The sequence below is a fragment of the Salvelinus sp. IW2-2015 genome, linkage group LG24 (genome assembly GCF_002910315.2).
Source record: "Salvelinus sp. IW2-2015 linkage group LG24, ASM291031v2, whole genome shotgun sequence".
In the NCBI taxonomy this organism is placed as follows: Eukaryota; Metazoa; Chordata; class Actinopteri; order Salmoniformes; family Salmonidae; genus Salvelinus; species Salvelinus sp. IW2-2015.
The window spans coordinates 7,515,203-7,541,664 of record NC_036864.1 but is presented as its reverse complement, the minus strand read 5'-3'; the positions used below and the strand labels follow the sequence as shown (position 1 = coordinate 7,541,664).

General features: G+C 45.3%; 1 protein-coding gene across 3 annotated transcripts in view; it reads right to left on the bottom strand.

Annotated features, from left to right (window-relative positions):
- Positions 1–1,748: 1,748 nt before the first annotated feature.
- Positions 1,749–26,462, bottom strand: part of LOC111951352 (uncharacterized) — a 52,680-nt gene continuing 27,966 nt past the window's right edge. For 2 of the 3 annotated variants that reach the window (XM_070434775.1, XM_070434776.1), the window contains exons 6-8: positions 4,059–4,262; positions 3,937–4,020; positions 1,749–3,893 (exon numbers count right to left, since the gene is read on the bottom strand). In XM_070434775.1, the coding sequence (XP_070290876.1) occupies positions 3,478–3,893; positions 3,937–4,020; positions 4,059–4,262 (704 nt within the window). In that variant the 3' untranslated portion in view covers positions 1,749–3,477. The remainder of the gene's footprint in view (positions 3,894–3,936; positions 4,021–4,058; positions 4,263–26,462) is intronic. The other variant, XM_070434777.1, reaches the window with a different exon arrangement.

Genomic DNA, 26,462 nt, shown 5'->3' with positions numbered 1-26,462 from the left:
TCTGTTGCATGGGATAGGAATATCGGGGAAATAACCAGCTAGGTACTGTATGTAAGGTTAGAAATGTTCAACTCCTGAAGAGATACATCTTGTATTATAAACTGGGTGGTTAGAGCCCTGAACGCTGTTTGGCTTACAGCCGTGGTATATGATATCAGATCATATATCACCAGTATGACAAAACATATATTTTTACTGCTCAAATCATTAAAAAAAAAAACTTTATTTAACTAGGCAAGTCAGTTTACAATGACAGCCTACCCCAGCCAACGCTGGGCCAATTGTGTACCACCTTATAGGACTCCCAATCACAGCCGGTTGTGATACAGCCTGGAATCGAACCAGGGTCTCTAGTGACACCTCTAGCACTAAGATGCAGTGCCTTAGACCACTGAGCCACTCGGAAGCCCAATTATATCAGTAACCAATTTATAATAGCAATAAGGCATCTCGGGGATTTGTGGTATATGGTCAATATAGGAGAAAAAGAAACGCACACCTATTTAGGCGAGGTGCTGGCTAGCAGAGTAGAAAACTTAAAAATAAAGGAGAGCCGCACACTCYAGGAGATCAGAAGCAAAAATATTTAATTTACCAACGTTTCGACAGGCAAGCTGTCTTCATCAGGGTACAATATGGCCAATAWACCATGACTAAGGGCTGTTCTTAGGCACGACACAACGTGGATCATATACCCCCCCATCCATGCCTTATTGCTTAACTATACACTACCGGTCAAARGTTTTATAACAATTACTCATTCAAGGGTTTTTCTTTATTTGTACTATTTTGTACATTGTAGAATAATAGTGAAGACATCAAAACTATGAAATAACACATATGGAATCACCAAACCAAAAAAGTGTTGAATTGAAATTCATTCCAGGTGACTACATCATGAAGCTGGTTGAGAGAATGCCAAGAGTGTGCAAAGATGTCATCAAGGCAAATGGTGACTATTTGAATATTTGTTTAACACTTTTTTGGTTACCACTTGACTCCATGTGTTTTTTCGTAGTTTTRATGTATTTACTATTATTCTACAATGTAGAAAATAGTAAAATTCAAGAAAACCAAATTATTCAAGGGTTTTTCTAAAACTTTTGACCGGTAGTGTACATTCTCAACAGGCCTCCACCACTCTTGTCCTTGTAGGCAACAGTTTCTGTTTGGCTTTCTCCAATAAATATACAATAAGTGTTGTGTAGAAACAGAAAATATGACTGAAGATTCCCCTCTGTTATCTGTTCTGATCCATTTGCCTATGTGAGTCTCTCAAGTCTCAACACATAGGAGAACTGAGAAGCCTTGCACAAGYRAGTGACTGAAATGAAAGGAACATTGTACTTTGCTTCCCTCTGGTGGTGTAACTGTGTCTCAAATGTGGTCTTCGCCTGGTGGTGGGGGTAAATAATACTACAATGATCTTCATTGGATGTTGTGTAGTCTGAGAGGACAGGTAACAACAAAAACATATGTTCTATATTTATATTATTTCAGTGCCATAACAATACAGAACAGAGGTGTATATATAAAAAAAACAATACAGCATCAAAACTTACAAAAACGGACAGATATTAAAAACAAAACATGGGATTGACAAATTTAAGACGTAGTATAAAACCAGTGWCCTGTAAAGTACATACATTCCTCAATACCCGAAAAATTAGCAAATGGCCACAAAACAACATCTATGGCCACAAAACTATAAACCAGTGCAAGAAATCACATCAAACAAAGCGACATAATGGCTTTCAAACATCATTTAATGTCGATACCCATGATACATTTACCCACTTTACCAACAGTGTTAAAAAAGAACATATCTTTTTTTTTATTCTTAAAAAATGTCTGGTTTCTTCCCCTAAGCTTTGGTTCTGGCTGCAATAGAAATATTTACTATAGAAATAGTTTAAAAAAAAGTGTAAACAAACAAAATATGTCCAACGCCATCACTATGATGGTGCCCTAACATCAGAGGTGTATATATAAAACAAAATAATACAGCATCAAAACGGACAAATTAAAAACAWAACATGGGATTGACAAATTTAATACGTAGTTTAAAACCAGTGACCTGTAAACTACATACATTCCTCAATACCCGAAACATTAGCAGCATCAGTTGAATTTAACTACAAACATCATCTATAGCCACAGATAACTATAAACCCAGTGYAAGGAACTACATCAAACAAATGACAACGGCTTTCAAATATCATTTGATGTTAGACATCTATGATACATTTATCACCCGTGTTAAAAAACATCTGTTACAATTGACATGTTTTGTGTATGGGACAACAGAAACTTGTCTGGTTTCTCCCCTTTAGCTTTGGTTCTGGCTGTAAACAAACAAAATACCATTTCCAATACCATCATTGGGATGATGCCCTAACAATGCAGGCAAATAATACTATAGGAATACGAATAACCAAACACCAATCACCCAATCACATGCTGACCACACCGCTTTCTTCGCATGCGCAAGCGTTGCAAAATAAATGTAAACATACATGTTATTCAATCATTGTGCGTCAGCGAGCGCGAAAATTGGTTCTATTTGCGACACTCAACACGCTGCAAGTCCGGCCTCTCCCATCTCCTCATTGGTTTTTAAGAGCATATACCCACCTGGGTGATTGAAAGATGAACTTATATCCACACTCTGGTCGGTTGTAGTAATGCTGTAAAAGTTGGTTGCCAACCACCATATAAAGTCCAAAGAAAAAGAAGCCTGAAGGAGAGATGASGAGAAACGAATTCGGTTTACCGTTTTATCTGTGGATTAATTGTCAGAGTAGAAGAACTGTTCATTTCAGGTAAAGTAACATCCCAATGTTTATATACCAGGACAAATTAGCTAGCAAAAGCAAGCTAGCTATCTACATTTCCATAAATATTTAATGCTTTTTGACCATCCACAAATTAATCTAATCAGAGTTTGTTTTGATATTGCAACCTGCGTGTCCTGATCGCATCTGGTCTGGGTGAACAAAATCAACTTGCACTTGATGGCGTACCCACGCAAGCGGGCGGTTTGGTCAGCATGTTAGGTGTCAAGAGTAACAATGTACATAGTATATAATACACACTTCTGACTGTTTCAACCGCAGATAACCGAGCCTATTATTGGGAGAGAAATAAGACATTTATTAATTTCAAAACATGTAGAAAAGTAAACTGCATAATGTAGCCTAAATATAGGCACTGTCTGTAGTGTCAAGTTTTAAAAAACAGCATAGGCACGATGTCATTGTCTTTGCAGGTTGCATCAACTACTGTATCCTGTCATGGCCGACTRATTGGCTTACGAATCACATCTGTCTCCTGACCAACGCGTTCATTTCGTCCACGGGAGAGCCATGGTGCCTGGCTGTTGGCTCAACTCTTCCCCCCTGGCTGCCCGGAGATTGAATGGTGACGTGAGGGGACTTACATTCTGAGAGGAACCTGGATGGTGACTGTGAGGGGGACTTACATTCTGAGAGGAACCTGAATGATGACCGTGAGGGGACTTGCATTCTGAGAGGAACCTGAATGATGACCGTGAGGGGGACTTGCATTCTGAGAGGAACCTGGATGTGGACCGTGAGGGGACTTGCATTCTGAGAGGAACCTGGATGGTGACCGTGAGGGGGACTTAATTCTGAGAGGAACCTGGATGGTAACCGTGACGAGGACTTGCATCTGAAAGGAGCCTGGATGGTGACCGGGACTTGCATTCTGAGAGGAACCTGGGTGGTGACCGTGACTTGCATTCTGAGAGGAACCTGGATGGTGACCGTGAGGGGGACTTGCATTCTGAGAGGAACCTGGATGGTGACCATGACTTGCATTCTGAGAGGAACCTGAATGATGACCGTGAGGGGGACTTACATTCTGAGAGGAACCTGAATGGATGACCGTGAGGGGGACTTACATTCTGAGAGGAACCTGGATGGTGACCGTGAGGGGGACTTGCATTCTGAGAGGAACCTGGATGGTAACCGTGACGAGGACTTGCATTCTGAAAGGAGCCTGTGATGGTGACCGTCGACTTGCATTCTGAGAGGAACCTGGGTGGTGACCGTGACTTGCATTCTGAGAGGAACCTGGATGGTGACCGTGAGGGGGACTTGCATTCAGAGAGTCAGTTGGATGGTTACCGTGAAAGGGACTTGCATTCAGAGAGTCAGTTGGATGGTTACCGTGAAGGGGACTTGCATTCAGAGAGTCAGTTGGATGGTTACCGTGAAGGGGACTTGCATTCTGAGAGGAACCTAAGAGGCAAGCATAAGCAAGCAGGTGAGAAATAGCCGACCCCCAGCTACTGGCTATCCAAGTGCAGATGAAGGATCAGTAAGGCGACTTTTCAGTTCAAAAGTCTATTGAATGTACACAGGATCACTCTGAAATAGTACATCAACATTTTCCCCAAGCTTTCCCTTTACTTTATGGGTCGTTCCATTTGATTGCAATCACTTTTTGACTGCACCCCTTTTGATTTGAACAAAACGTCCCATACATGCAAGTGGTCAGAAAGTGTATTTTTGGACCTGAATGCCACAACTTTTAGGATTCAGAGGTGCTCAATGTTAACCCATTTTGCATATCCCATTCAAGATACGCAAAAACGTGTGAACACACACACACACGTTCAAACGTTTGGGGTCACTTAGAAATGTTCTTGTTTTTGAAAGAAAAGCACTTTTTTTCTCCATTAAAATAACATCAAATTGATAAGAAAAACAGTGTAGACATTGTTAATGTTGTAAATGACTGTTGTAGCTGATTATTTTATGGAGGCGTAAAGGCCCATTATCAGCAACCATCACTCCTGTGTTCCAAAGGCACGTTGTGTTAGCTAATCCAAGATTATCATTTTTAAAAGGCTAATTGATCATTAGAAAACCATTTTGCAATCATGTTAGCACAGCTGAAAACTGTTGTGCTGATTAAAGAAGCAATAAAACTGTCCGTCTTTAGACTAGTTGAGTATCTGGAGCATCAGCATTTGTGGGTTTGATTACAGGCTCAAAATGGATAGAAACAAAGAMCTTTCTTCTGAAACTCGTCAGAAAGAACAATCATTCTCCCGGCGGCCACCCTCCAGGTTAAGCTGACGGGTGGCCGCCGGGAGACTGATTGTTCTTTCTGACCCATCATCTAGAACAGCGAATGTATCAATGCTTCTCTTCACTTTGCAAAGTGACCGTGACCACCTTCAACATGACCATTAAGACCGGTTCTGCTGGCTAGATATGGAACGAGACGCAGAGCCCGCCATCTATGAATGCCAAGTACTTCCATTTGGCACCAACTGCAGTCTTTGCTATGCTCTGCAGAGACACGCACGGGAGCACCCAGACAGTGACCCAGAAGTATGGGATTCAGTGGAAAATGCCTTCTATGTGGATAACTGCTTACAGCGCATCCCATCCACGGCTGAAGCGAAAGCACTCCTTGATAAAGTACGGAATCTCCTGTCCAAAGGGGGATTTGAGGTCCGACAGTGGGCGAGTAACAGAGCGGAGGTTATCCAGCACCTCCCGCCACAAGCCAGGTCCAGTAGCAGTGAACTATGGCTATCGCAGTCTGGCGCTAAGCCACAAGAGCCCACTCTAGGACTGAAATGGAGCTGCATACCRGATACCCTTGGGTACAAGCACCGCTCAGCCCTGAGTACCGAAACCCCCACTCTACGCACCATCTATCGGTCCCTGGCCAGTCATTACAACCCACTTTGGTATATCCTGCCATACACAACCCGGGCCAAAGTCTTAGTCCAGGACCTGTGGCAGACCAAGAGGGACTGGGATGAACCGATCCACCCGGCTGACCTAGTGGAACGATGGATCTGTTGGGAAACAGAGTTATCGGAGCTCTCTGAAGTCCAAATGCCAAGATGTTATGTCCAACCTTGTGCTGACCAACTGGGATCGTGCCTGGAACGGCATGTGTTCTGTGACGCTTCGGAGCGAGCTTATGGGTCGGTTTCCTATCTAAGAGTGGAGGATAAGGCAGGTCACACCCATGTCTCCTTTGTCATGGCCAGGTCCAGGGTCGCACCCAAGAAGCAGTTGTCAATGCCTAGGCTGGAACTCAGTGCTGCCCTTTCCGGAGCCCAGTTGGCCTCTACCTTGCGAGCCGAGCTCACCTTGCCAATCCAAAGTGTCATCTACTGGAGTGATTCGACCACTGTATTGACCTGGCTCAAGTCGGAGTCCTGCAGGTATAACGTGTTCGTCGGAACTCGCATTGCGGAAATCCAAGACCTAACAGAAGTCCAGGACTGGAGGTATGTTGACAGCATAAACAATCCTGCTGATGACGTTACTTGCGGTAAAACGCTTAAGGAACTGGCTCAACCCCATCGCTGGAGCTTGGGACCACCATTCTTGTCCCAACCAGAGAACGAGCAACCAACCAACTGAAGCTCATGAGTTAAGGAAGTCCGCCCAATGYTACAGCATCTCTACGGAACCAACAACAGCTCTCCCTGACCTAGCACAATCCCAAACACTGYCRGATCYGATCGCCRCCACAAACCAGACCTCAGATGGGGTGGCTTCTATACCCACCTCYCTYGCRGCAGAGACACTACTCCTCCAGCAYGCACAAGCAGTTAGCTTCCCTGAGGAGCTAAAAGCTCTGAAAGCYGGTAGGGAAGTTGCTAAGGAGAGCCGTCTTCTCTCTCTCGCCCCAGAATATGATCAAATCCTTGGAGTGATCAGAGTCGGAGGGAGGCTGCGCCAAGCAGAAGTTTTGGACCCCGATGCTATCCACCCAATTATCCTTGACTCCAGACACCATATTACCAGGCTCCTCATCAAGAGTTATGATGATAGGCTTCTCCACCCAGGGCCAGAGAGGGTCTATGRGGAGATGAGGCGGAAGTACTGGATACTTGGAGGACGAGGAGCCATTCGTAAGCACCAATACACCTGCGTAGAATGTTTAGAGATGGCGGGCCGGAGCCACTGTGCCCAAAATGGCAGATTTACCCCCTGCTCGCTTGCGCCTCCWCAAACCACCCTTCTGGTCAACAGGAGTAGATTGCTTTGGCCCCTTAACGATCAAGCTAGGTCGTCGAGTGGAAAAGCACTGGGGCATTCTATTCAAGTGTTTGACAACTAGGTGTGTCCACCTGGACCTACTGGAGAGTTTGGATACTGAAGCCTTCCTCATGGCCCTACGGTGGTTTATCTCCCGACGGGGGAAACCCTATGAGATCCTGGCTGACAGAGGCACAARCTTCAAGGCAGGAGAAGCCAGGTTGGAGGAAGCCTTCCAAGCCTTGGAACCCAGCCTCCAGGATCAGCTGATGGACCAACAAATCTAATTCAAATTTAACCCTCCAGGAGCTCCTCATTTTGGAGGAACATGGGAGCGAGAGATCAAATCTGTAAAGACGGCATTACGAGGCGTCCTGGGGAACCAAACTGTCTTGCGGACCGTCCTGATAGAGGTTGAACTCCAAACCCTTGGGATATCTCTCTGCAAACATCGCTGACCCCGATCCGGTTACACCGTATATTCCCTCAAGAATTTCCCTGTATTTAGCACCATCCATCATTCCTTCAATTCTGACCAGTTTCCCATACCCTGCCAATGAAAAACATCCCCACAGCATGTTGCTGCCACCACCATGCTTCACTGTGTGGATGACGTTCTCGGGATGATAAGAGGTGTTGGGTTTGYGCCAGACATAGCATTTTCCTTGGCAAATAGCTAMATTTTAGTCTCATCTGACCAGAGTACCTTCTTCCATATGTTTGGGGAGTCTCCCACATGCCTTTTGGCAAACACCAAATGTGTTAGCTTATTTCTTTCTTTAAGCAATGGCTTTTTTCTGGCCACTCTTCCGTAAAGCCAAGCTCTATGGAGTATACGGCTTAAAGTGGTCCTATGGACAGATAATCCAATCTCCGCTGTGGAGCTTTGCATCTCCTTCAGGGTGATCTTTGGTCTCTTTGTTGCCTCTCTGATTAATGCCCTCCTTGTGGGCGGCCCTCTCTTGGCAGGTTTGTTGTGGTGCCATATTCTTTCAATTTTTTAATAATGGATTTAAAATGGTGCTCMGTGGGATGTTCCAAATTTCTTTCTTTTTTATAACCCAACCCTGATCTGTTCTCCACAACTTTGTCCCTGACCTGTTTGGAGAGTTCCTTGGTCTTCATAGTGCCACTTGCTTGGTTGTGTTGCATTATCTGGGGCCTTTCAGAACAGGTGTATACATACAATGAGATCATGTGACAGATCATGTGACACTTAGTTAAATAAAGTCCACCTAAGACCATCTAATTATGTGACTTCTGAAGGTAATTGATTGCACCAGATCTTATTTTGGGGTTTCATAGCAAAGGGGGTGAATACATATGCACCCACCACTTTTCTTTTTAAAAAAGTTATTTTTTTAATTTCACCAATTTTGACTATTTTGTATATGCCCATTACATGAAATACAAATAAAAATCTATTTAAATTACAGGTTGTAATGCATCAAAATACATTGGACACTACAGTTGAAATGGATAACTTTGTTAAAGCAAGGCTCCTGAACTCGTGTATTTTCTGCATTATGCAATGATGTAAAAGCGTTACATGGTCGCTGCCCATAACATACAGAAGTGCGCTGGTTATCAAGGGGCAAAGTATTGACACTTTTTTAAATTGAGAGACAAGCTTAAAGTTGTCTTTACTGACCATTTTCACTTGTCCGACCGCTTGCATGATGACGAGTTTCTCACACGATTGGCCTATCTGGGTGATGTTTTTTCTTATCCGAAATGATTCGAATCTAGGATTACAGGGACACTCCGCAACTATATTCAATGTACGGGACAAAATTGAGGCTATGACTAAGAAGCTGGAGCTCTTTTCTGTCTGCATTAACAAAAACAACACACAGCTCTTTCAGCCATTTAATTAGCTGTTCATGAGTCTTATGGCTTGTGGGTAGAAGCTATTTAGGAGCCTTTTGGACCTAGACTTGGCACTCCGGTAACACTTACCGTGTGGTAGCAGAGAGAACAGTCTACGACTAGGGTAGCTGGAGTCGTTGACAATTTTTAGGGCCTTCCTCTGACACTGCCTGATATAGAGGTCCTGGATGGCAGGAAGCTGGGCCGTACGCACTACCCTCTGTAGTACCTTGCGGTTGGAGGCTGAGCAGTTGCCATACCAGGCAGTGATGCAACCTGTCAGGATGCTCTCGATGGTGCAGCTGTAAAATCTTTTGAGGATCTGAGGACCCATGCCAAATCTTTTCAGTCTCCCAAGGGGGAATAGGTTTTGTCGTTCCTTCTTTATGACTGTCTTGATGTGCTTGGACCATGTTAGTTTGTTGGTGAAGTGAACGCCAAGGAACTTGATGCTCTCAACCTACTCCACTACATCCCCGTCGATGAGAATGGGGGCGTGCTCGGTCCTCCTTTTCCTGTAGTCCACAATCATCTCCTTTGTCTTGATCACATTGAGGGAGAGGTTGTTGTCCTTGCACCACACGGTCAGGTCTCTGACCTCCTCCCTATAGGCTGTCTCATCGTTGTCAGTGATCAGGCGTACCACTGTTGTGTCATCAGTAAACTTACTGATGGTGTTGGAGTTGTGCCTGGCCATGCAGTCATGAGTGAACAGGGAGTACAGGAGGGGACTGAGCACACACCCCTGAGGGGCCCCCATGTTGAGGATCAGCGTGGCAGATGTGTTGTTAACTACCCTTACCACCTGGGGGCGGCCGTCAGGAAGTCCTGGATCTAGTTGCAGAGGGAGGTGTTTAGTCCCAGGGCCCTTAGCTTAGTGATGAGCTTTGAGGGCACTATGGTGGTGAATGCTGAGCTGTAGTCAATGAATAGCATTCTCACATAAGTGTTCCTTTTGTCCAGGTGGGAAAGGGTAGTGTGGAGTGCAATAAAGATTGCATCATCTGTGGATCTGTTGGTGCGGTATGTAAATTGGAGTGGGTCTAGTGTTTCTGGGATAATGGTATTGATGTGAACCATGACCAACCTTTCAAAGCATTTCATGGCTATCGACGTGAGTGCTACGGGTCGGTAGTCATTTAGGCAGGTTACCTTAGTGGTCTTGGGCACAGGGACTATGGTGGTCTGCTTGAAACATGTTGGCATGACAGACAGACAGGAAGAGGTTGAAATGTCAGTGAAGACACTTGCCAGTTGCTCAGCGCATGCTCGGAGTACACGCACTGGTAATCCGTCTGGCCCTGCGGCCTTGTGAACGTTGACCTGTTTAAATGTCTTACTCAAATCGGCTGCGGAGAGCGTGATCACACAGTCGTCCGGAACAGCTGATGCTCTCATACATGTTTCAGTGTTACTTACCTCGAAGCGAGCATAGAAGTTATTTAGCTCATCTGGTAGGCTTGTGTCACTGAACTGCTCTCAGCTGTGCTTCCCTTTGTAGTCTGTAATAGTTTGCAAGCCCTGCCACATCCGACGAGCATCGGAGCCGGTGTAGTACGATTCGATCTTAGTCCTGTATTGACGATTTGCCTGTTTGATGGTTCGTCAAAGGGCATAGCGGGATTTCTTATAAGCTTCCAGGTTAGAGTCCCGCTTCTTGAAAGCGGCAGCTCTACACCCTTTAGCTCAGTGCAAATGTTGCCTGTAATCCATGGCTTCTGGTTGGGGTACACTCACTGTGGGGACGATTTCTGGATAGGGCTGCGCTCAGAGTTTCTTGCCGTGGCAAATTGCGCTGTTAAGACACTTAAGACACTGCTGCCCTTTGCAACCACGTACCTATGTGATTGTGGATTCTCGGCCCTCACTAGCATGAAAACTAAATACAGGCACAGACTGTCTGTGGGAAATGATTTAAGACTGAGACTGTCTCCAATACAACCCAACATTGCAGAGTTATGTGCATCCCTTCAAGCACACTCTTCTCATTAACCTGTGGTGAGTTATTCACAATTTCGGATGAATAAATAAGGGTTTATATGAAAGATGGCTAAATAAAGTGCAAAATAATGTATTATTATTATTTGTGCCCTAGTCCTTTAAGAGCTCTTTGTCACTTCCCACGAGCCRGGTTGTGACAAACTCACACTCAATCGTATGTTTAATAAATGTAACGTATGTTGTGTTTGTGGCAATGATGGCAAAAAACAACATTTGTGAGTGTGCTAACCCTGGTGCCAGAGGGGGTACGCAGCTGGAGGTTGAATGTTTGAAGGGTAAGGGACGATAAAAAGTTTGGGAACTACTGATCTAGATGATTCCAATCAGAACCCAACATCGAACTGTCTAGGTCTGACATTTTTCTAAAAGTAAATATACATATACAACAGTTTGAAATACTGGGAAATCATTGGTGCAATTGTAAAAGTAGCCTACGATGTGAGGCTAGCATAGCCTGCGACTTACCTTCGATTTCATTTGGCCTCTTCTGCTTCTCTGACTTGTTGTAACCAACTCCAKTTTTTTTTGCTGTAACCAGAAGAACTTGTCAATGACAGGAAATCCAACCAAATGTATCTAAATATTGACCCGTAGTGTGTTATTCTCGGTGTTCGTTTTTCATGCCAACGCTAGCTATACATATTACACAAAAACTTGAGGGAATACATGCCATTTTCTTTTGCCAGTGGCTTGTGATTGGTGTCCTTACCTGAGTGTCTGAATTATTTTGGAGGATCACGATGGAGAGACTTCGTCTAATGCTTTGCCTGAACAATGCTCTCCTTCATCAAAATGGCAGCAGGCTCCTGCATTTCCCACTTCCTTTTGAAGTGATTTTCACATAAACTGCGTGGTCTAGGCTTCAGCTCCCCTATATCTTGCTGCTTCTCTTCCATAACGGGGGGCTGTTCCTTTGTGTTCTGGCAGTTCACAGGAACATCTTCCTCTTCATGATCAGAACGCTGTGCATCATCTGGATCTGTGTAAGACCTGTTGAACATGACGTAATTTTCATATTCACAGGGCTTGAAGTAGTGCACGATCCTCGGATTCAAAGGAAAGCTGATGTTCCGCTTGGGTTTTGGTGGAGCATCGACGCGTTTTAGAATGGGTCGGATGATCCTGGTGTCCGAGCTAGAACGGGGACTGGCATGTTGACCTTCCACTTCCTCTGGAGGACACCCTGATCGCCTGCGAGTCTGGGGGGTTGGAGTTGGGACAAAGCTGCTCTCCCAATCTGAGAACACCTGCTGCCTTGCAGAGACTTTTGCCCCAAAAGGTCGCTTGCCATGTTGCGGTGATATCCTGGCCGGATTAGGGCAAGCATGACTACCTGGGCTGTAACCATTGGGATTGGCAGGCTTGATAAAAGGTTTGGGCTTGTGTGCCACTCTTGTAGATTTGTTCAGCGTTTGTGATTCAGGTGAAGCACTGGGAGATGTCTCTTTCCTGTTCTCTCTCTCATGCCAATCCTTTGAAACCTCTGGAGTCCTCGGAAGCTTCGGAATCCTTGGCAGCTTTGGCTTGGGGTGCAGCGAGTCGTACTCACACTCACTTTTTGAGAACTTTCCTTTCTCATTCTTTTTCAACACCTTCGGAATCTTTGTCAACTTCTGTTGGGATGTCAACTTCTGTTGGGATGTCAAGTCACTCTCTGCCTTAGGTTTTAGTTTCTTGGACGAGTCAGAGTTCTTAGAGACCATTATCCCTAAACCCCCAGGCTCTCCTCTATCCGCCACCCTCTTCTGCTTTGGTGGAGAAACTTCCTCTCTCCTCTGGCTTGGTGGGGAACCTTCCACTCTCTTCCGGCTTGGTGGAGAATCTTCCTCTCTCTTCCGGCTTGGTGGAGAACCTTTCCTGACAAGATGTTTGGGTAAGTACAGCTTTTTCAATCTGACTTTTTGGCATTGAATTTTTTGCTTGTGTTTGATGCCGTTCCTCTGCCGCTCTTTGACAACAGGAGACACTGACTTTGCAGGGGAGCGGTGTCTGCTAATTTTGTTCTGGGCTTTAGTCTTTGGCACTATGGGGACTTCAGGATGTTTTGAGGGTGAGGCGTTCATGGAAGGCTTTTTGGGGATGTTTATGAAGAGTTTGAGAGGAACGGTGGTAGTTGAGGATCCCTGTACATGGAGGGTTTTCACCCCAGGGCACGGGAGTGAGTTTCCACTGCCCCTCTCTCTGTCCACCAACTGGCACTGTAACTCTTTGGAGTCAGAGTTCCTGCCTTCAGTTTCAGTTGAATTTCTCCTCTTCTGTGGCATCCTGTCCCTACTTTGATTGTCCTCTCTCTCTTTCTCAGTTGAATTTCTCCTCTTCTGTGACATCCTGTCCCTACTTTGATTGTCCTCTCTCTCTTTCTCAGTTGAATGTCTCCTCTTCGGTGGCTTCTTGTCTCTGGATTGACAGCCCTCACGCTCTTTCGCAGTTGATGAACCCCTCTTCTTGTTTTTACATCGAGTTTCATCACTCTCAGTTGAATGTCTCCTCTTGTGTGACGCATGTGGCTTCATGTCCCTGCATTGATTATCCACAGTTGCCTTCAACCCAGAGCACTTAGCGGTTTGGGATGGTGACCTTCCCCTCTCTGCTCTCCCATGGCTTTTCTTGTGCTTTTGCCTGTCAGATGACGTTGGATGGAGGGTCTTCTCCTTTTCCATTTTTTGTTGTACTTTTTTCTTTGACTTGCAGGTTTTGTATTGGGTGACAAAGTAAGCAACTTTGTCATACTTTTCTTCAGGTGAACCACAGTCCTCTATAGGTGAACACCAGTTGTCTGCTATGATGTTAGCTCTTAACTTAGAGGGGTTTTCAACCTTGGGAAGTGGTAWTGTACTCGTCCTACAGTCTTGGTCCTTCTCTTGCCATCTTTCCYTATTCTCAGAACCAGGACTGACTTTGCTTTGGGTCGTACGTTCTTGGGCTGACTCACATGGTGCTTTGGCATCCGTTTCAGGCTCTGTCCTTTTAACATTAGAAGCATGAGCCTCAATCTGAGCATGTTGTTCATTATAGCTYTCCTCTGTCTCCTGATCTGAATCCTCACTTGTATCTGACCAGAAAAAAAAGTCARTGATCGGTATGACKCCTGTACATTGCTGCATTTCWMCCTSTGTCTTATTGTCACTGGATTGATTGTCATCCCCCTCTTCTTCAGTTGAATGCATCTGCTTCTTGTCCCTGCATTCATTGTCAACAGTCGCCTTCGCCCCAGAGTCATTAGGGACCTTTGTCTCCTGATCATTTGTATCTGACATGGTAAAGCAGTGAGCGATTGTTATGCATCTTGTACCCTGCTGCAATCCTTTTTCTCTCTGACAACTGGAGCATAGGCCCATTTCAAACCCATTGTCAGTTTCAATGATACAAGGACAGTAGCAGGACTTATTTAAGCTGCCACTTTCTATATTCTCTAGTTGCTTTGTCTGTGTYTTATCTTTGTTTTCAGAGCAGGATTCAGGGGACGCGAGTTGGAGATCAGAACCATTCTCGATCTGGCAAAACAGTCTCATGGCATCCTCAGATGTCAGGACGGTCAGATTCATTGGGGAAAGGGGTTCTGTGTCCGAGTCTGTTGTGAGGTCTGTGACCGTTTTGAGGTCTGCCTCTGGTGCCTCTGTTTCAGCAAGCAGTTTCACAGCATCCTCTGGTGTGAGGACGGTTAAAATCATTTGGGAAAGGGGTTCCGTCTCTGAGTCTGCGTTTGTAGGGAGGTCTTTGTTTGTTGGGGGGTCTGCGTCCATCGTGAGGTCTGTGTTTGTTGGGAGGTCTGAGTCTGTTGCTTCTACTACAACAGGTTGTCGTGCAGGCAATTCCACAGTCTCCATCTTGCTATGGAAGGTGTCATCTAKCTGGACACCCCCAACCACTTTGGAACTCTCCTCTGTTTTATCTGGTATGAACCACAGAGACCAAGCTCTTCCAGAATCTTTGTCAATGTCATTCAGCTTCTCGTTGACATTTAACCATGATGACCTGTAACCCACTTGGGAACAGGTGTCAACATGTACTGGGAATGGGAAATGTCTCAACCACTTCCCCCAGTGATATACCACTGACTGCAAAGAAAACCACTGCCTTCTCATCCCTTGCGGCCCAGGCAGACACATCCTGCATGATTTTCTTAGCCCTTTCACCTTTTAAAGCTCTTTACCAGGTTAGAGGGATCCCCACCCCAATACAACTCCAATATGGCCTCTAGACAACCATCCTTTGCCTCTGTGACTGTTGTCGCACTCTCCAGATAAGTAACCAGTCTCTGCAGCGCACATAACTTGACCTGAACTTCAGCAATTGGGACAAATCAGGAGTTCTCTCATATGCGCCAATAGAGCTAACTTCCACGATTGTCTGGGCACCACCGATGCATACAATATCAGTTGCCTGAGGGTTGGTGTGGACAAATGGTGAAGGTGATCTCTTGTCCATCTGTGTGATGACCTGAAGGACCTCATCATTGTCCTCTCCTGTAGATGCCATTGAACTTGTTGCAGATGCATCTACAGGTTTGTCATACTCCATAAGACTCTCAACTTGAACCGTCTCATTTAGGACAGAGAGAGAACTTGCATCATCTTTAGCTCTTTCCCACAGGTTTTCTGCCTGTTGTCGTTGATGGACCAGGCCTGTAAATCTTAAATGGCAGCTCATTGCCTGCATTCTCTGTCTCCATGGGCTCTGGGATTGCTGTGGACCCATTGGAGGGACAATAGCCACGGGGGCGGCGGAGCGGTGGCAACTGCCGTCAGGGTCATGTACCTGGGGGTGGACTTAATCTCCAGCCGTATAGTGGAGTCCTCAGCACTAAACCTCTCAGGGGGCCTCGCCTGGTAGTCTTTGGTGTTAAGATGTAGTTGTGTTTTGCGCTGTTGTAAAACGTCCATCTTCTCTGTGATGGAATGTTGGGACTGAGAGGGGTCTGTGTTGAGTTATTCCCATTTACAGGTCCATTTTTAGATCTAAACCACTCTGGGGCCGGTGCTGTATTTCCTTGAGTGAGATCTTATGTTTATGAGGAGGTTTCCTGAGGTGTCTCATTGAGAGAAGGAGAGGGAGCATGTTGCTGTTCAGGGGTGGTAGAGGTCTGTTTGTGAGAAACCAGAGCAGCATTGCCAGGAAGATGATCTGTTTGTTGAGTTATGGCTTGGGAAGGAACACTAGGTCCTAGTACCATGGGTGTCTGCATTTGTTACCTGGGCTGCTTTTAGGTCAACAACACCAGATTCTGTACCTCCCGTGGAACGGAAATCCGTAAAAAACACTGCTGTGCAGTCATAGTAAGGTCTGCCACAAGTGATGTAGAATCTCTCGCAGACCTGTTGTATGTACTGATGTGGATTCACTGTGTTCGTTGTTGACCATAGGAACAGTTGGAGTGATGTTGGCGTTCTGATGTCTGGAGAACTGTTGGTCATAGTTTGAAAAGGGTTGACATGCTTAGCTGGAAGTCCAGCCTGGGAGACCTGCTGGAACGGACCTAGTAGAACATCTACTAGAAGCCACCCTAGAACGTCCACTAAGCCACCCCTAAACGTCCACTAGAGTCACCCCTAGGAACATGCACTAGAGCCACCTCTAGAAAGCATGCACTAGAGTCACCTCTAGAACATGCACTAGAGCACCCCAGAACGGTCCACCTAGGAGCCACCCCTAGAACGTCCACTAGAGCCACCCCTAGAACGTCCACTAGAGCCACCCCTAGAACGTCCACTAGAGCCACCCCTAGAACGTCCACTAGAGTCACCCCTAGAACATCCACTAGAGTCACCCCTAGAACATCCACTAGAGTCACCCCTAGAACGTCCACTAGAGCCACCCCTAGAACGTCCACTAGAGTCACCCCTAGAACATCCCTTTGAGCATTCAGTAGAATAAACCCTGGAATAGGAATTAGAATGTCCCCTTGAATGTTCATTAAAATGTCCTCTAGCATGTCCATTAGAATGGGTGGGATCTAACATCTGCCATTTGCTTTCCAAGTAATGGAGATTATGATTCACTATCCGACCAACCATATAATCCCGGTCAGCTTTATGGTGATGGGTTATATCCTCATGCCCTCTTTCAACAATGAGTTGGGGCAAAAACTCATAGCTGGGGAAGTGGGGTTCATGCTTAGCCCATGTTTCTGTTCTCTCTCCACTGCGGTGTAAGGTTATATTAGAGGTTGACTGGCCTCTCAAGGGTCCATAGAGATTTGGCCAATCCCTTATGTTCTGACTCGGAGCCATTCTGTGATGGTCCTGATGATACTGAGGCGGCGGCTGGGTCTCTTGTGCCCCATGTCCACGGAAGTCCATTGGAGAGTTTTGTCTATGGGAGTTTTGTCTATGGGAGTGGGCCCGTATGGCAGCTTCTTTCTCATGGTTCAGCCACTGGCGTTCCTTTTCCTGTTGGGTGAGGTACTGTCTTTCACCAGCAGGGGGAGCACTTTCCCACTGAGCCATATTATGGCGGCTGTATCCATCACCATAGCTCCATTCTCTTGATCTGGCATTTTCACAGTTATCCATGTTGTATCGGCTCTATCTGTCCCAGCACATTGAGTTGGGCTGCATTACAAGCATATGGGGCACCATCCTCAAAAGTTCAATTGTGATAGGTCATTTCTGGAGGGAAAAAAAGAGGGAAAAAAAGAGAAACAATTGTGAAAACTATGCAATGGTTATCCATCAACCAAGTTATTGATTTTTCTAACATTCACTGCAACATGTTTATGATATGTGACTGTAAGTACAGACATTATGGGCTGAAAGTTAGTCAGAGTGCAGCTCACAATCAACTAACACCATCAATATAGTACACGCTCATATAGGAGATGCCTGTGCCCCACAATTAGCAGTCTGGGCAGGATTAGAGTTCCACCTCAGGTCAGGTTGACCCTCCAGAGGAATCAGAGAGGGTGTTGATCCCTCCACATCTCTTTGGTATGTAATATCGGCGGTGTTGATATCCAAGGCCCTTTCTCAGGATTAAAACAAAGTAACTTGTCTCAGGCTAATCATTATTATACGATTATTATACGATTATTATACGATTGACCACACAACAACTGTCTCCAGCTTTGAAGTGATGCGGAGACGCAACCTTGAAGTGAATGAATCACACTGGTTAACATAACAATGGAGCCTATTCATTCTAGCTATGTAGACAACTTCCCTAGTCACACCAGGTTTCAAGCTATTGGCCCCTCTTGGTTTGGACCAGAGCGGTACACTACAATCACAATTAATTCAGCCAGCTAACTTTAATAAACAACCAAATACAACTATTGATTTTCTGGTTCATAAAAAGAGGCTGAACTTCGATATGTGTTTCGTTTGTTGAATCTATTAGACCATGCCCATTAAAAATGTAGCTTTCTAAAAAAGAAAGTTATATCAATATATTTAGACAAGGTAGCTGAAATGCTTATGTTACTAGCTCCTAAGAATGCAGTAAAAATGTCAAACAAGTACAAAGTCATTTTTTATAATAAAATGTCGTAATGAATCAAATGAACAACCCAAATAGGACTGTAACAGCAGTCTAAATGCAATCTATATGTATATACACCGGATGAATTTACACAAGATATAATAAGAATTATATATTAGAGTGAGTTATGGCAAGAATATATTTTTTGTTGTTGTCATTTAGCAGAGGCTCTTATCCAGAGAGACTTACAGTTTCAATTAGGGTTAACTGCCTTGCTCAAGGACACAGACAGATTTTTCATCTAGTTGGCTCGGTGATTCAAACCAGCGACCTTTTGTTTACTGGCCCAACACTCTTGGCTACCTGCTGCCCCAGTATATAAATAAATATGCAGTGTGTATTGTTGGATTCTAGCTTAAAATTCAGGTTACCATATCTTATTGATTACATGTCTAAGGAAGGTTGGAGCGAGTAGTCGCATTCCGCTTCGCTCCACAGGTAGTATTACATTTCATTTCATTACAGTACAACGGTTTGATTTGTTTGATCTTAGCTAGCTACATAGCCGTCTTTGTATCAAAGATAATTGTGTAGTTTAGAGTAATTATCGAGGTTCGCTAGCCAGCTATTTTCGTCCTTCTAACGTAACGTAACGTAGTCAACACTGCTAGCTAGCCAGCTAGCCAGCTAGCCACCGAATAGCAGCACTGTAGAAACTATTACATTACAACGGAACAACGGAACGACTTGATTAGCGTAGTGTTAGCTAGCTACATAGTTGTCTTTGTATCTAAGATAATTGTGTAGTTAGAGTAATTATCGGTTAGCTAGCCAGCTATTTTCCCCCGCGCGCTGCCGTTCTCCTCCTAGTCAACACTGCTAGCTAGCCAACTTCCTACCGGAATAGCAGCACTGTAGAAACTATTACATTCACAACGGAACGACTTGATTAGCGTAGTGTTAGCTAGCTACATAGTTGTCTTTGCTGTCTTTGTATCAAGATAATTGTGTAGTTTAGAGTAATTTATCGAGGTTTACCTAGCCAGCTACACTTTCAAACAATAGTCAACAACGCAGCCACTGCTAGCTAGCCTACTTCACCAGCCAGCAGTACTATATCATTTTAGTCAATAAGATTTTTGCAAGTAAGCTTACTTTCTGAACATTCGAGACGTGTAGTCCACTTGTCATTCCAATCTCCTTTGCATTGCGTAGCCTCTTCTGTAGCCTGTCAACTATGTGTCTGTCTATCCTCTTCTCTTCCTCTCTGCACAGACATACCAAATCTTCACACACCGGCGTGGCCGCTGCCACTCTAACCTGGTGGTCCCAGCGCGCACGACCCACGTGGAGTTCCAGGTCTCCGGCAGCCTCTGAACTGCCGATCTGCGGCCAAAGGCAGAGTTCATCTCCGCCTATGCTTCCTCCAGTCCCTCGACTTCTTGGCACTGACGGAAACATGGATTACCACTGATAACAACTGCTTACTCCTACTGCTCTCTCCTCGTCTGCCCACGTGTTTCCGCACACCCCGAGAGCTTCTGGTCAGCGGGTGGTGGCACTGGGTCCTCATCTCTCCCAAGTGGACATCTCTCTTTCTCCCTGACCCATCTGTCTATCGCCTCCTTTGAATTCCATGCTGTCACAGTTACCAGCCTTCAAGCTTAACATCCTTATCATTTATCGCCCTCCAGGTTCCCTGGAGAGTTCATCAATGAGCTTGACCGCCCTGATAAGTTTCCTTTCCTGAGGATGGCTCACCTCTCACAGTTCTGGTGACTTTAACCTCCCCACGTCTACCTTTGACTCATTCTCTCTGCCTCCTTCTTTCCACTCCTCTCCTCTTTTGACCTCACCCCTCTCACCTTCCCCCCCTACTCACAAGGCAGGCAATACGCTTGCCTCATCTTTACTAGATGCTGTTCTTCCACTAATCTCATTGCAACTCCCCTCCAAGTCTCCGACCACTACCTTGTATCCTTTTCCCTCTCGCTCCTCATCCAACACTTCCCACACTGCCCCTAACTCGGATGGTAGCGGCCGTCCCAACCTTCCGCTCTCTCTCCCCCGCTACTCTCTCCTCTTCCATCCTATCATCTCTTCCTCTGCTCAAACTTCTCCAACCTATCTCCTGATTCTGCCTCCTCAACCCTCCTCTCCTCCCTTTCTGCTCCTTTGACTCTCTATGTCCCCTATCCTCCAGGCCGGCTCAGTCTCCCCCCTGCTCCGTGGCTTCGACGACTCATTGCGAGCTCACAGAACAGGGCTCCGGGCAGCCGGAGCGGAAATGGAGGAAAACTCGCCTCCCTGCGGACCTGGCATCCTTTCACTCCTCCTCTCTACATTCTCCTCTTCTGTCTCTGCTGCTAAAGCCACTTTCTACCACTCTAAATTCCAAGCATCTGCCTCTAACCCAGGAAGCTCTTTGCCACCTTCTCCTCCTCCTGAATTCCTCCTCCCCTCCTCCCCCCTCCTCCTCTCTGCGGATGACTTCGTCAACCATTTTGAAAAGAAGGTCGACGACATCCGATCCTCGTTTGCTAAGTCAAACAACACGCTGGTTCTGCTCACACTGCCCTACCTGGCTTTGACCTCTTTCCCCCTCTCTCTCCAGATGAAATCTCGCGTCTTGTGACGCCGGTCCGCCCACAACCTGCCCGCTTGACCCTATCCCCTCCTCTCTTCTCCAGACCCATTTCCGGAGACCTTCTCCCCTACCTCACCTCGCTCATCACTCATCCTTGACCGCTGGCTACGTCCCTTCCGTCTTCAAGAGAGCGAGAGTTGCACCCCTTTCTGAAAAAACACCTACACTCGATCCCTCGATGTCAACAACTAAGACCAGTATCCCTTCTTTCTTTTCTCTCCAAAACTCTTGAACGTGCCGTCCTTGGCCAGCTCTCCTGCTATCTCTCTCAGAATGACCTTCTTGATCCAAATCAGTCAGGTTTCAAGACTAGTCATTCAACTGAGACTGCTCTTCTCTGTGTCACGGAGGCGCTCCGCACTGCTAAAGCTAACTCTCTCTCTTTGCTCTCATCCTTCTAGACCTATCGGCTGCCTTTGATACTGTGAACCATCAGCTCCTCCTCTCCACCCTCTCCGAGTTGGGCATCTCCGGCGCGGCCCACGCTTGGATTGCGTCCTACCTGACAGGTCGCTCCTACCAGGTGGCGTGGCGAGAATCTGTCTCTGCACACGTGCTCTCACCACTGGTGTCCCCCAGGGCTCTGTTCTAGGCCTCTCTATTCTCGCTAATACACCAAGTCACTTGGCTCTGTCATATCTCATCAATGGTCTCTCTATCATTGCTATGCAGACGACACACAATTAATCTTCTCCTTTCCCCCCTCTGATAACCAGGTGGCGAATCGCATCTCTGCATGTCTGGCAGACATATCAGTGTGGATGACGGATCACCACCTCAAGCTGAACCTCGGCAAGACGGAGCTGCTCTTCCTCCCGGGAAGGACTGCCCGTTCCATGATCTCGCCATCACGGTTGACAACTCCATTGTGTCCTCCTCCCAGAGTGCTAAGAACCTTGGCGGTGATCCTGGACAACACCCTGTCGTTCCTCAACTAACATCAAGGTGGTGACCCGTTCCTGTAGGTTCATGCTCTACAACATTCGCAGAGTACGACCCTGCCTCACACAGGAAGCGGCGCAGGTCCTAATCCAGGCACTTGTCATCTCCCGTCTGGATTACTGCAACTCGCTGTTGGCTGGGCTCCCTGCCTGTGCCATTAAACCCTACAACTCATCCAGAACGCCGCAGCCCGTCTTGTGTTCAACCTTCCCAAGTTCTCTCACGTCACCTCCGCTCCTCCGCCTCTCTCCACTGGCTTCCAGTTGAAGCTCGCATAAGCTACAAGACCATGGTGCTTGCCTACGGAGCTGTGGAGGGAATGGCACCCTCCGTACCTTCAGGCTCTGATCAGGCCTACACCCAAACAAGGGCACTGCGTTCATCCACCTCTGGCCTGCTCGCCTTCCCTACTACTGAAGAAGTACAGTTCCCGCTCAGCCCAGTCAAAACTGTCGCTGCTCTGGCACCCCAATGGTGGAACAACTCCCTCACGACGCCATGTCAGCGGAGTCAATCACCACCTTCCGGAGACACCTGAAACCCCACCTCTTTAAGGAATACCTAGGATAGGATAAAGTAATCCTTCTAACCCCCCCTTAAAAGAGTTAGATGCACTATTGTAAAGTGGTTGTTCCACTGGATATCATAAGGTGAATGCACCAATTTGTAAAGTCGTTCTGGATAATGAGCGTCTGCTAAATGACTTAAATGTAAATGTGTTGGGGTCAATGAAGTGGGTAATAGGAACGTGGTGTATGGAAAGTTAATGAGTGAGATAAGTGGAGTGCAGAAAGTTTACATTCTGTCAAAAATGTTATGGTTGAATATCAAGGCTCCTAAGGAGAGAGGCAAAGCAAAATAATCTGGTTTTAGTCACTGATAATGGTAGGACAGGGAGGAACGAGGAATTCAGCCCGAGGTCAAGTAAACTGATGAAGTGAGAAAAAAAAGTCCTATCCCTTCCACGCCAACAAAGGTTATAGCATCCGGCAGGGCCATGACTACACCAGTGAGAAGAACCAGTCAAGTTCCAGACTAGCAACAGAGATTTATTGGCTGTCTAGATGTGCAAGGAGTTGACTCCGCCTAGTAGGAGGGTAGAAATATTTGTGCTCATCTCTTGTAGCTGTTTGACCCAGCGGGTGATTCAACTTGGTTTGCACTTTTTCTAGTCGTCCGTTTGAGTTTTTACTCAGAACCTTTTAAATGTGTGTGTATGTATGCATGTATGTATGTMTAATTAATTTTTTGTGTTTTTCAAAATTATTTTATGTAACCTATATTAAACTAGGCAAGTCAGTTAAGAACAAATTTTTATTTACAATGATGGCCTATACCGGCCACACCCGGACGACGCTGGGCCAATAGTGCGCCGCCATATGGGACTCCCTATCACGGCTGGTTGTGATACAGCCTGGATTCGAACCAGGGACTGTAGTGATGCCTCTTGCACTGAGATGCAGTGCCTTAGATTGCTGCTTCCATGTGTGTGTGTGTTAACTATTTAACTGTACTAGAATGCTTAAAAGGCCGCTATTTTGAAAATATCGGTTATTGAATTTTTTTGGGGTGCGAGGAAAATTTTGGATATCGGTATCGGCCAAAAATGTCATATCAAATCAACATTTTATTTGCCACATGCGCCGAATACAACACGTGTAGACTTTACCGTGAAAGCCCTTAACCAACAGTGAAGTTCAAGAAGAAGTAAATATTTACCAAGTAGACTAAAATAAAATGTACTATTAAAAAGTAACACAATAACGAGTCTATATACAGGGGGCACTGGCACAGAGTCAGTGTGCAGGGGTAGAGGCTAGTTGAGGTAATCTGCACATGTAGGTGGGGGCAAAGTGACTATGCAGAGGTAACAAACAAACAGTGAGTAGCAGCAGTGTACAGGGTGGCAGTGGGGGTGTCAATGTAAATAGTCCAGTAGCGATTTTTAGGAATTGTTCAGCAGTCTAATGGCTTGGGGATAGAAGCGGTTGAGGAGCATTTTGGTCCTTGACTTGGCGCTCCGGTATCGCTTGTCGTGCGGTAGCAGAGAAAACAGTCTAGTACTTGGGTGCCTGGAGTCTCTGACAATCACTAATAATAATAATAATGTCCCCCTCACTTCTAAAAACCAAAGTTGCGCCCCTAGAGATATGTATACTACGGGCTAAGAAAGTAATACTAAGTGTATGTTGTGTAGTAAGCTGTTAATAGCCCATGTGCCTCAACCTAATAATTTGGTCCTTAGCCCACTGTTATGACTTGGTGGTGAAATGTCTTCATCGAATATTGTAAGAGCTTTTATTGTCTGCTTATATGCCCCCTTTATTTATCCTACGGTTCTGACTTGGTGTACAGGGAGAATAGTGTAAGAACGGCCCATGATCTGAATTGCTGTACATTTCAAAAGTGCTGAACAAATATTTATATTGACTGTCTTTGCTCGCTCATAAATTTCTTAATAAAATGTATGGATGGCCTCTTATCTGCTCATTGTTCCATAGTTTGTACATCTCAATTGTCAGTAGAAACCAAGAAACCACATTTGTTTAAGCAAGTCAGCCATATCGGGCAGTAAATGAGGCTGAATACACTTTCGCTGCAGACAAGGCTCAGTGGTAAGCAGTGGTGGTAGCGGTAAGGATTCAATCCATGGTGGTGAAAAGAAAGCTCTGCTGTTGGGACAGCTTTATGTAGGCTCTAACAGTTCCTGGGGACCGTTTGTCACCGTTATAGTGCAATTAATGTATTGTTAAGTGTTGTGTCTTTGCTGTCATGCATTAAAAAAAWTTAACTTGCTTGCCCCACCAACATTTACATGCTAAAATCGCCACTGACTATATAGCCTCAAAACGTGGTTAAAACTATAATTCTGATATCATGGATGGTCAGTCCTTGCATCCACAGCGATGTATATGAATTTTAGAGTAGTTACATTTATCCAGACCCATCCCCCAGCTTTTTTCAGAAACAGTGGCTGGGATTCACTTCGTTATTGTTTCCTCTGCTGATTGCCGCTTTATGATGTGTTACAAAGTGACGAACAAACATATTAAAACGGTCCTCCGTGTATTTACTTGGATAACTCCTGGATTATGAATACCCATGCGTAAATCCGATGCTTTTTTTGGGCACAAATATGAACTACTGTTCAACATAGATAGCATTGTTGTTCATGTCAACCATTGGATTTTCCTTGCATACTTACAGAAAGTCTGCCCCGCTCCTCACTCTTTCACATACGGCAGATCAGCTGAAAAGATGGATATCCCCAACCGAGAGCTAGCAATCAACAACTCGCACTCTTCTTCTTCTGTGTGGTTTAACAGCATCCATCGTTATAGTGCATTATTGGCAAAAACACTCCTTCCTCTCTTCTGTTAGAACTTCTTCAAATGTATCTGCGGTGAGCGCGCGTGGCTGGTACTAGTAGATTCAAGTTCCACGCCCCCAGAGTTTTCTTTGCTCCTTCGCAACTGATTGGCACTATTCTCTATTTTATTGAAGCAAATGACAAAAAAACATAAAACCAATATTACAACAAGACAAATTAATCTACAGAAAAACGTTATAATTTCTCTGCGGTTTTAGGTTTTTGCAATAATTTATACTTTTTTTTATTCCTGCTATAAATTGACCGTTGATCAAGCTCAACCCCCCCCCCAGATGTTTCGTTATCTGATTTATTACTGAACTAATGCTTAGTGACATGGAAGAAATTACTATAGATCTGTTGCTWTTTAGAAAGCATATTCAATGGTGAAATTCCATTCATTGCCAAAACATGTTGTAATAGAATGACACAGCATTGAAATTGTCATGCATGCCAATTGTGTTAGACAACTGTACGGTGTGTTTTAAAGATGTTATCCAAGTAGAAAGAGACAAATCAGGATTTCAGAAAGGGGAGTATGAAAAGTGGCAATCCCACTAATAGATAAGCTTGGCAAGAAAACTCTGCAGAAACGAGAATACTGAGTGGTCTAAGGCACTGCATCTCAGTGCTTAAGGCGTCACTACAGATACCCTGGTTCGAATCCAGGCTGTATCACAACCGGTCGTGACTGGGCATCCCATCGGGCGGTGCACAATTGGCCCAGCGTCGTCCGTGTTTGGCCGGTGTAGGCCGTCATTGTAAATAAGAATTTGTTCTTAACTGACTTGCCTAGTTAAATCTCAAATCTTGCCTATACAAGATCAAATGTATGTCTAAGAAAGTCCAGAAAGGTCTTCCCTGCGCAGGTCACTATTGAATAAACCCTGGGTGAATGCTTAAGTTTTTTCAACGACAAGAGCTGATTTTCCTACAACACTGTAACCCATCAATCTGTATCAATCACCATACTTATGACAGGTGTATGATTATGAACGCCTCTTCACACAACTTAATAGTAATACACCACTCTGCCAGTTCATTTAACATTTACATGAGGTTTAACACCGATCAGAACATTTACATGAGGTTTAACATCGATCAGAACATTTACATGAGGTTTAACACCGATCAGAACATTTACAAAATAAACCAGTGTTCCTTGGAAGTGTAGTGGAAT